We start from the raw sequence: 10,720 nt of genomic DNA, 5'->3' as shown, positions 1-10,720 counted from the left end.
AAGCAAGAATGGCCAGACTTGGTCTCACCTATTTTGGTCATATTGTCAGAAGGGACCATTCCCTGGAGAAGGATGTCATGCTTGGTAGGGTGGAGGTTCGACGAAAGAGGGGGAGGCCTTCAACGAGATGGATTGACACGATGGCTGCGATGATGGGTCAAGTATAGCAGGGATTGTGGGGCTGGCGCGGGATCAGGCAGTGTTTCGTTCTGCTGTGGATGGGGTAGCTGTGAGTCGGAAATGACTCGACGGCACTTAACAGCAACAACAGTGTATATAATATATTCAAATGCCCCAAATACAGTCGCTTAATTAAGTATAGGCCAAGAGGTATGTGGAGATAGGGTGCATTGGTTACTTCCAAAGGAAGGTATGGACAAACCTTTTTTTATTGATGCATATGATTAAAAGTTGAAATTATCCACTGTGCTTGCTTCACGAACTATGGAGGCTATTTTAATGTTTTGATTGTCTATAAATGAAATGTTAAATATTATTCCTTACGGCATTTTTATAGTTGTTAACTAAATGCACTCAGTTTCAAAATATAAATGTTCATTGAAAAACCGTGACATTCAAGCCATTAAGCAAATATTTGAGTACCCACTTGCCATCTTCTGAGTTAAGCCCTAAATGTACATTTATAAATGAAGCTGACATAATCCCTAGCCTCATGGATCCTACAGTCTAGCAATCATTTTTGGAAATGTGTACAAATAACAAAATTAGATCTCAGGGGTAAAAGAAAAGTCTAGTGTTTAGGATTAGGTTGAAGGGGTAAATTTGAATGTTTATAATATGTCAGACTCTTCCTACTTGGTAATGAATATAGAAATATTAAATGAACCAACCCATTTATATTATAATTGGTCTAAATGTTGCTAGGAGCTCTGGTAGCAAATTGTTTAAGGCATTTGACTGCTGACCAGAAGGCTGACAGTTCAAACCCACCAGCCACTCCTCGGAAGAAAGACTGGGCACTCTACTTCCATAGAGATACTGCCTTGGAAACCCAAGGAGGGGTCGCTATGAGTCAGAAACAGCTCGACAGCAGTGAGTTTGAATTTGAAGAGTTACTAATGATTTTCCCCCTTTTAATTGAATAAACCTTACTAATAAACTTTTTGGTTTGTTTTTAAAATTTTAAGTAGTCTGGTTAAGAGGTTACTTGGTCTCTTGTGGTTTTTAACACTTTCGTTTAAATGATGCCTATAATAATGATTCTGGAAAGAAAGTGTATGTCAGAAAATTGAGGATGTGAAGATCACAGTATTATTGTGCGTTAAAATGACATATTATTTATAAGTAAAAATATCTACTCTGGACATAAAGCCAAGGTCAATTCTCCATATTCTTATTTCTCTGTCATGAAAATTTCATATTCTTAACTGATAAACTCTGTTGTGATTTAGGCTGTTTTCTTTCTAAGAAGTCTTTAATAGTGGTCACTGTAGTAATTCGTATAATTTGAAATCTAATTTATGGAAAGGTCTGTAGTGAATGATACTGCAGTGCAAAGTGTTTTATTGTCTTCTGAGTAGTTTTTGGCACTCATGGAACAAAAGAGTGATTCTGTTCCATTATCCAAGAAAAATAGTGATACAGCACTGCCTCTTGTATAATTATTCAGAAATTGAAAAAAAAAAATACATAGTTTCAAAGGAGATGGTATGTTTAATGAGCAGCATCAGTAGTCTCTATTATTGCAAACTGAATGGTTGACTTCCTCAACTTGTGAGATTTTCTGTTCGAAGAATCTGAAACCTTAGGTGTTGGCCAGATATGTGTTCAAAATGTGCTTTTGGTTTTACCTTAAAAATAATCTTTTGGGAAACCAATGATAGATCATTGATTAACTGGTCTCTTGAAAAAATGTTGGTTTGTTGAATTCTGCATTTCCCTTCGTGTGCTTTTTTTCTTTTCTCCTGTCTCTTCTCATTCTGTAGATTCAGATCCAGGACATACAAGTGAAAATTGGGGGGAGAGACTTATATCTTCTTACAGGACATACTCAGGTAATTAGATCATCAGGTACTCCTGTTTAGCCAGTGGTTTCTGTCATATTTACAATTATTTCTACTATAAATAACTTTTCAAAACAGTTTATAGATATATTTGTTTGAATAAATGAACTATAGGAATGATACCAAATTACTCAGTTTTTGTTCTAAGATACCCAGTCCCTCATTTCTAAACATACAATGTATACTGTATGCCACCAGTCATGTTTTTTACAGCACAACTTGGGGGCACAAGTCACATGAAAAATAATGTAAAAAGCAACCCCTGGAATACTGATTGCCACAATCCCTATGGGAAGATTCCCATAGTCTTTTGTTGTATATCTTTCACAAGGTATATGAAGTAAGTATACTGATTGTGATAGACAGTGTCATCTTATCCTTCACTGATGCAGTGTATTTAAAAAACAGATTAAACTATTTTCCACTGAACTCTTTAGTTTTTTTTGACTTTGCTAGCTGTGTTGAATTTTACTCAAAGTAGATTAAAACACCAAGTTACCTGGAGAAATACCTTTATCATTAACTGTATTGGGACCTCTCTCTTCTGCTGTGGTACAGTTTTACATATTTTGATTCATGGATAGTAGAGAATATAGAAATATTACCATTTTAAAATAAAAAGTAAATATACTCTCTAGTATGTGAAAAACAGTTGGTTAAATGTTTTTAGGTGTTTTGTTTTTTCCTTTTAAGTGGGCTGACATATTTATCTCTGGGCTTTTCTTAATGTAAATATTGTTTAATCCCCAGGTATTGAAGTGAATAGTTTTCAGCATAGGACATTTAGCTGTGAAAACTGAAATTAACCTTCGGTTTCTAGTATAATTTTTTACTTTGTAAATTTATGGAGTTGAATGAAGTGGTAGTGAAACCAAATAAATACCCTTAAATTTATACTGTTAAAGCTGTTAATTGAGCTGATAAATCAGTAGTACTTAGTTATCAAAATTTTAAGGGTACATATTTACAATTAGCATTACAATTAAAAGACCTGCTACATTTATTGTGAAGTTAGACATACTTTTCTAAAATGGGTCTGCTAACCACCACGAGGGTTCCTAGGTGGCTGAAATGGTTAAGTACTCAACAACTAGCCAAAAATTTGGAGATTTTAACCCACCCAGCAGCACCTCAGAAGAAAGGCCTGGTGGTAACTTCCTGAAGGTTGCAGTGTGAAAACCCTATGGAGCACAGTTCTACTGTGCAACACATGGGGTCACCATACATCAGAATCAACTTAGTGGCAACTGATAAGGCACCAAGATGCACCTGAAAGAGCTGTGTGTGATGAAGCTATCTAGGATCTTAGTGTCATTGCTAAAAATTAGCAACTGGAAGATACAGACACTCGGCTATCAGAGAGTCATATAGTTATTTTAGAACTAGAAAGTAAGGGAAAAAATTGTTCTCAGAAGTAAGGTATACATGCTGCAGGTTTATATACAGCAAATATGATTGATATAACTATGTTTATCCAGAATGTTCTGTTCCTGACACAGTGCTTTGTGGGAAAATGTTATATTCTTACTTTAATTTTTGAGACACTGGAGGTTTATGCACCAGTTCCCCAAGAAAAACAACTTTTGTCTTTTTTCCTTAATGTACTTAATTGTATGTGATAGTTATATATTTATTCTGATAAGACCTGAAAAGAAAACATTGCAGAAGCTCTGTGAACCGTGAAAAAAGAATGTTAGATTATTAAAACCCATTTGTCTTGGAGTTTTTGCTTTTCAATGATTTTAAGTAAATCATTTGGATCTTTTCCTATAACTGATCTTTAGGTAGAGTCCCTGGGTGGCACAAAAGCTAAAGCACTTATCTACTGGCCAAAAAGTTGACAGTTCAAACCCACCCAGAGGCGCCATGGAAGATAGAGATGGTGATCTGCTTCTGAAAGGTCACAGACTTGAAAACCCTGTACAGCAGTTCTACTCTGCATACATGGGGTCACCATGAATCAAAATGAACTAGACAGCGACTAACAACAACAATCTCTAGGCAGGCTGAGTGGAATTTCAAATCTATAGTAGATTCCACAAAATGAGCATATTTTGTCCGTATAGTGATGCTTTAAAGGTCTGTTATAGAACAAATAAAAATATGTTTCTATAACTGAAACTTGAGAAGTACCTCCTTTTCAAATGTACTATATGATAATATTTTATTTGGACAGGTCAGAGGGAACAAGTTCTTCACAGGATAGACCCCAGATAGTCAAACTCTTGTTGAATGCTTTAAACTTGAAAAAGCACACTTTGGGACATTTTAATATAACATGGTATTGAAGAATAATAGATGTATATATAATTATCTGTAACCTGAATACCTTACACCAGCTACTGTTCATTTACCTTCTTTTCTTATCCCATGTAAAACATGAACGCAAACAAAGCACTAAGGTAACTAGCTCAATTAGAGAAAAAACAAAGTTCAAATTGGATGCTGCCATCTTACTTGAATTTTTGCTTAAATATTTACAGTATATTCAGTTTATTCATTCTTTTCCAAAATGTCATACTTATGTCTTTGCTATTTGGCAGACTGGAATTCTAATAATGAATTTATAAGTGTCTCACTTTTTTCTCTAAACTAGGTATATGTCACATTAGAGCATATTCTTTTCAAAACATTATGTAACAGGCATTTATTTTGTTTCCTCCAATTACAAAATTTTATTTCTTTTCCTTAAAACATCTCTTCTTGTCTGCTTTCTATAAAATTTTCACGCCGTTAACTATTTTAATTTTAGGGGGAAGTACATTTATTTGGGGAGCTCTGGTAGCATAGTGCCTAAGGCACTTGACTGCTAACCAGAAGGCTGGCAGTTCAAACCCACCACCAGCCACTCCTCAGAAGGAAAATTGGGCAGTCTACTTCGTAGTGATACTGCCTCTGAAACCCAAGGAGGGGTCGCTATGAGTCGGCTCCGACTCAATGGCAAATAACAACAACAACAACAACAACATTTATTTTATTTAAATATTTTTTATTGAAATGGAAAGCCATTAAAATAACAACCATATAGAGCAGTTCTACTTTGCACATGTGGGATCACCAGGAGTTGGAATTAACTATTGTGTTCCCCAGTAAATAGTAGAGAACCAAGATAAGTATACAGAAAACTAATGGGAGAAGTACATTTGTCAGAAAAAAATAGACTTCTCCAAAAGATCTGTGTTGGGCTTTATAATAAATTTAGTGATTGGTTAAATAAATACTGAGAGGAAACTGGATTTATATTAAATTGGATTATTAGTGATAATGATAGGAGAAATACGAAAATAAAAGAATGTATTAGAACTATGAGTAAAGATTGATTTAAATAAGTCTTGAACAATTCTTGTATACAAAAAATAAATAATCAACAAAACAGACATTTTAGGATCTACTGAATTTTGAGTGGTTTGTGGGCAACAGAGCTTTAGGTCCCCTACTCTTTCTAGGCTGTTAGAATGGCAGTATCTTAATTAAACAAGTGGTTCACTAGAATTATTACCTAAAATTCATAGGCCTATTAATAATACCAAACTATTACTAGTTTCTTGAGACTTTATAAATTATCAAATGTTTATCTCATGGAGTATTCTAGTGGCTGGCCACGTCTGCCTGAAAAAGACACTATTAACTTCTCTTCTTCCATGCATTTTTGCTTTTTTTTTTTTCAGTTCATTTTTATTTTAATTTCTTTAAGTTTGTAGATCTTTTCTTTAAGGACCTTCAAGCCTTGATTTGTAAATCCCAGATACTTCTAAAGGGCTATAAGATTTACTAGGAAGTAGATACCTGTTGTTGTTGTTGTTGTTATGTGCCGTTGAGTCGGCCCCGACTCATAGCAACCTCTCCTTGGGTTTCCGAGGCAGTATCACTACAGAAGTAGGATTGCCCAACCTTCCTTCCGAGGAGTGGCTGGTGGAAGTAGATACCTAGACAGGTAATAACCAGCTGCGTACATTAGTTTGCATAGGGCCATCTGAATTTATTCCCAGGGAATTCCTAGAGAAAGGAAAAACATTTGCATCTGCAATCACCTGTGGAATCCAGTTCAACCTGATTTTCTTCCCACTGAATGAGTACTGCGGACTGCATGATCAAATCTGAAAGATGACTTTATGACAGATCCAACCTCCAGCTCACTGCCATCAAGTTGATTCCAACTCATAGCGGCCCCTTTGGGTTTTTGAGGCGGTATTTCTGCAATTTGAACTGCCAGCCTTCTGGTTAGCAGTCAGATGCCTTAGACACTATGCCAGATCAGATCTTTTAAAAGCAGTCTTGGAAGTTTTTGCACCTTATAGGATCTCTAGTAACCCACTGCTACACAAAACCTCTGATTTGCCACTTTTTAGCTTTGATAAGTATCGTTCTCATTCAGTTATCATATGACAAGAAGAAAGTGATTGGGTACTTTTTTTCCATCACTATGTGATGAAGCTTGTCTAAATGATGAGACACTTAACTCAGTGGTAGATTGTACAAATCATTAGTGGAATCAGGAGTAACTTAAAGAAATATTGCTGCTGCTTCCGGTAATAGGGAGGAATAGGCAGACAAGCGACACAGACCCTCTTCAACAGAGAAAGAAAAACCAATTGACAGAGATACAGAAGATTATCCTGGAGCCCTGAGCTTTGAAAGGAACTATACTGAAGTAGATTAGGCACCAACTAGTGGACAGACCTGAGTGAAAACAGTGAGTACAGAGACGGTCAGAGCTGTGGACTGTCAGCTACTCTGATGAGACCAACAGCCTGAATATTTCCAAGTGGTGTTGGGACCTGAGAATTGACCTAAAGATCAGCCCTTGTCACCAAGGGCTGCAGGGACGACTGCACTGGTGACCTATGACTAGGAAGGGAAACAGCAAGGAGGGAGACAACCTGAGCTGTTGACTTTCCTCTGTGCGGAGGGCACAGCCATTTTGAATGTGTACAATGGTGGCCATTTTGGATTTTAAAGTGATAGCATTCTCATTCGAATTCCAGGAACCTAAGAATAGGCTCTGTTTGCCAACGTCAGCAGGGACATACGAGAGGCTGACAACAGGAAAGGAGACAGGTGGTGAGTGTATAAGTGCTGTCAACTAGCGAATAGAGGAGCATAGTACCCTGCTTATGTAGATAACATACAAACAAAACAAAGAAACTGAAAATCGTGGGTAAGTTACTCCAACATACAATCACCAATTAAATATAAACACAAAAATATCACAATGCCTCAGAGACAACAGAACATCTCGGTCCACACAAAGAAGCAATATAAAGCAGGAGAAACAAGGGACCAGGGTACAGACCCAAAACACATCCCTGAGGAAGACACAGATGCAGCATTGGAACTTCTGATAAGGAATTCAAAAGAATTATATTTAGGTATTTTTCAACGAGTTGAGAGACATATCAAGGAAAACAAAGAGAAAACCCTAGAACAATTTTGAGAGACAATACAAGAACAAAATGACAAAATAAATGAAAAATTAGAAATGATACAAAATCTACACACAGAAATTCAGAAGATTAATACTAAATTTTCAGAAATAGATAAGACATTGAATGGGCAAAGGAGCAGAATTGAATCAATGGAAGACAGAATTAGGGAGATTGAAGGCAAATACCTGAATGCTTCTTTGGTAAGGGATAAATCAGAAAAAAGATTAAAAGAAAATGAAAAAAGCCTAAGGTTCATGTGGGATACCATCAAAAGGAATAATCTACATGTTGTCGGAATTCCAGAACAGGAAGAGACAAATAAAACCACAGAGAAAATTGTTGAAGATTTGTTGGAAGATAATTTTCCTGGTATGATGAAAGATGAGAATATAGCCATTCACGAAGTCCAATGAATCCCAAACAGGATAGACCCCAAAAGATAATCACCCAGACATATCATCATCAAACTTACCAAAACCAAAGACAAAGAATCATGAGAGCAGCACGGGAAAAACAAAAAGTTACCTGCAAGGGGCATCCAATAGGACTAAGCCTAGATTTCTCGACTGAAACTATGCAGGTGAGAAGACAATGGGATGGTATGTATAAAACCCTGGAAGAGAAAAATTTCCAACCAAGAGTTATGTACCCAGCAAGATTGTTCCTCAGATATGATGGTGAAATTAAGGACATTTCCAGAAAAACAGAAATTAAGGGAATTTGTTAAAACCAGACCAACCTTACAAGAGATGCTAAAGGGAGCCCTTTGGACAGAGAAGCAACAACAGCCAACAACAACTGACCATTAACACAGATGATGATATAACTCAGAAACCAACCCAGCTATGGAAGTATCCAAAGTAAATAAGCCTACAAGATTGTAAACAGGGAACTGGAGGCATCAATTGATAATTGAGGACAATACAAACTAAAAGAGGGAAAAACTGTGTTGTTAAAAAACTTCTAGATGGTAGGGAAGCCAAGACAACTACAAGATAGAACAGACTGTTCTAAACTTGGGAAAAAAACTATAATCACAGGATAACCTCAAAGAAAAACGTTAAACCTTCACATCGAAAAAGAAGAGCAGCATAAATATTCAGCAAATACTAAAACAGTAGCAATGAAGGAAGTGATAACATGATCCATAAACAAAACAAGCTCAGTATAGAAAATTATGTGGAACAAACAACACCACAAAAAAGCACATAACAAAAAGGACAGCAACAAATTCATATTTGCTGATAATTACGTATCTGGCAAGGGACTTACCTCCAAGATTTATAGTGGAAGAGTGAATGACAAAACTATGGTATATACACGTGATGGAATGCTATGCAGCACTAAAGAAGAATGTAGAGTCTGCAAAACACTGCATAATATGGATGAACTTGGAGGACATTATGCTGAGTGAAATAAGTCAATCACAGGAGGACAAATACAGTATTAGTTCGCTGTTGTGGAGAGCCAAGGAAAGGTTTATATATGGAGGGAAACTTTCTTTGTTAGTTGCCAGGGGTGGGAGGGGATGGGAAGGAGTGCTGGGAAAAAAAAAAAAAATGCACTGACCCATGTCACTTTAGTTTTGTGTATTTCACTGTAATAAATTATATTTCAATAAAATGCATTAAAAACATACTGCTATATAGATTAGCAGTAATTAAGAATAAAATTATAGTTAATGAAATAGAAGTTTCAAACATATAATACTAAGGACATTTTAAATGTTACTGAAGAAATTAAATTGTAATAGAAGAAATCATTAAAATGTGAATTTTACTAAATGTTATTGTGTGAAAACAATGGCGTTAAGAATATACTTTTTCAAAGCATTCAGGAAGAAAATTGCTTATATAGTATAATCTAATGCTCTTTTGTCTGTCTATTACTACCTCATATATTATGTACATTTCTCATATACATAAATAGCATCTGTTTTTTAAAAATCTTAATGTTTGGTTTTTGAGTACTTATATTTATTTCATATTCCTACATATTTTCAGAGAAAGAAGGTCCAGAAAAGAAGAAGACAAAAAAGGAAGCTGGAAATAAGAAATCTACACCAGTTAGCATTCTTTTTGGTTATCCACTGTCTGAGCGAAAGCAGATGGCACTGCTTATGCAGATGACAGCAAGAGACAACAGTCCAGGTGCTACCTACTATCATATGTGTATTCTTAGTTTTCCTCAGATAACTCTAGCCTTGTTTTAACAGCTTTTCATTTTGCTACTTTCCTGGATTTAGTCAGAATCTCAAAGTTTGGAATTTTACATTCATTTGTGTGACAGTGTGTTGTTTCTGTCACCCACTAGTTTAGAAACTAACCAAGAGCAAGGATCTTTGTTGCTGTTGTTGTTGTTGTTCTTATGTGCTGTCAAGTCGGCCTGACTCATAGTGACCGCTCCTTGGGTTTCGGAGGCGGTATCACTACGGAAGTAGATTGCCCAACCTTTCTTCCGAGGAGTCACTGGTGGGTTTCAACTGCCAGCCTTCTGGTTAGCAGTCACATCCTTTAGGCACTACGTCATCAGTTAGTAGGCAAAGTAGGCAAATATTCAGTAAATATTTGCCACATAAAACAAGTAATTTAGAAACAGGTTACTCAGCTTGAGAAATCCGTTTCAGAGCTGTGTGCTTTTACCTAACTAAAATCTGTTTTATCCCATTTCTGTAAGGCTGTTTTTAGATTGATAGTTTACTTTTCCGTTTACTAGCACCCTGCTGATAAACTGGTAATCTTACTATTTTACTACTTTTAACATGTACTAAATTCTTTTGAAAAGAAAAACATTTGCAGTATATTCTATAAATTTATTTCATTTCATCCTTTAATTAAGATGTTGTCTTATATAAAGTCATATGATTCTCATTGACATCATGATAGAAGACAGTAAATAATTTTTTCTGGAGGGAAATATTATTTTGGCTCCAAATTCTAGGTGTCTTTATAAAAGTGGCTCGGTAACATAATCCAAAATTAAACTCACTGCCATCAAATCAATTCCGACTCGTAGTGGACCCACACACACACACACACACACGGTTTCCACGTTTGTAAGTCTTTATCAAAACAGACTTCCGCAGAGCAGTTGTGGGTTCAAACAGCTGACCTTTTGGTTAGCAGCCAGATGCCTTGCTATACTACCAGAGCTAGGTAACATAATTGTTGTTGATGTTGTTGTTAAGTGCCGTCGAGTCGTTTCCGACTCATAGCGACCCCATGCACAGCAGAACGAAACACTGCCCGATCCCGCGCCAGCCCCACAATC

At 36.2% G+C, this 10,720-nt stretch overlaps 1 protein-coding gene across 1 annotated transcript in view; it reads left to right on the top strand.

Moving 5' to 3' along the window:
- ANKRD12 (ankyrin repeat domain 12) overlaps positions 1-10,720 on the top strand; it is a 139,013-nt gene that overhangs the window by 25,651 nt on the left and 102,642 nt on the right. Inside the window, exons 3-4 of the mRNA XM_007949005.2 lie at positions 1,947-2,015; positions 9,454-9,600. Coding sequence (XP_007947196.1) covers positions 1,947-2,015; positions 9,454-9,600 — 216 coding nt within the window. The remainder of the gene's footprint in view (positions 1-1,946; positions 2,016-9,453; positions 9,601-10,720) is intronic.

The sequence above is a fragment of the Orycteropus afer genome, unplaced genomic scaffold (genome assembly GCF_000298275.1).
Source record: "Orycteropus afer afer isolate SDZICR_OR568_19922 unplaced genomic scaffold, OryAfe1.0 scaffold00234, whole genome shotgun sequence".
NCBI lineage: Eukaryota > Metazoa > Chordata > Mammalia > Tubulidentata > Orycteropodidae > Orycteropus > Orycteropus afer.
This window is presented reverse-complemented; position numbering and strand designations above follow the sequence as displayed.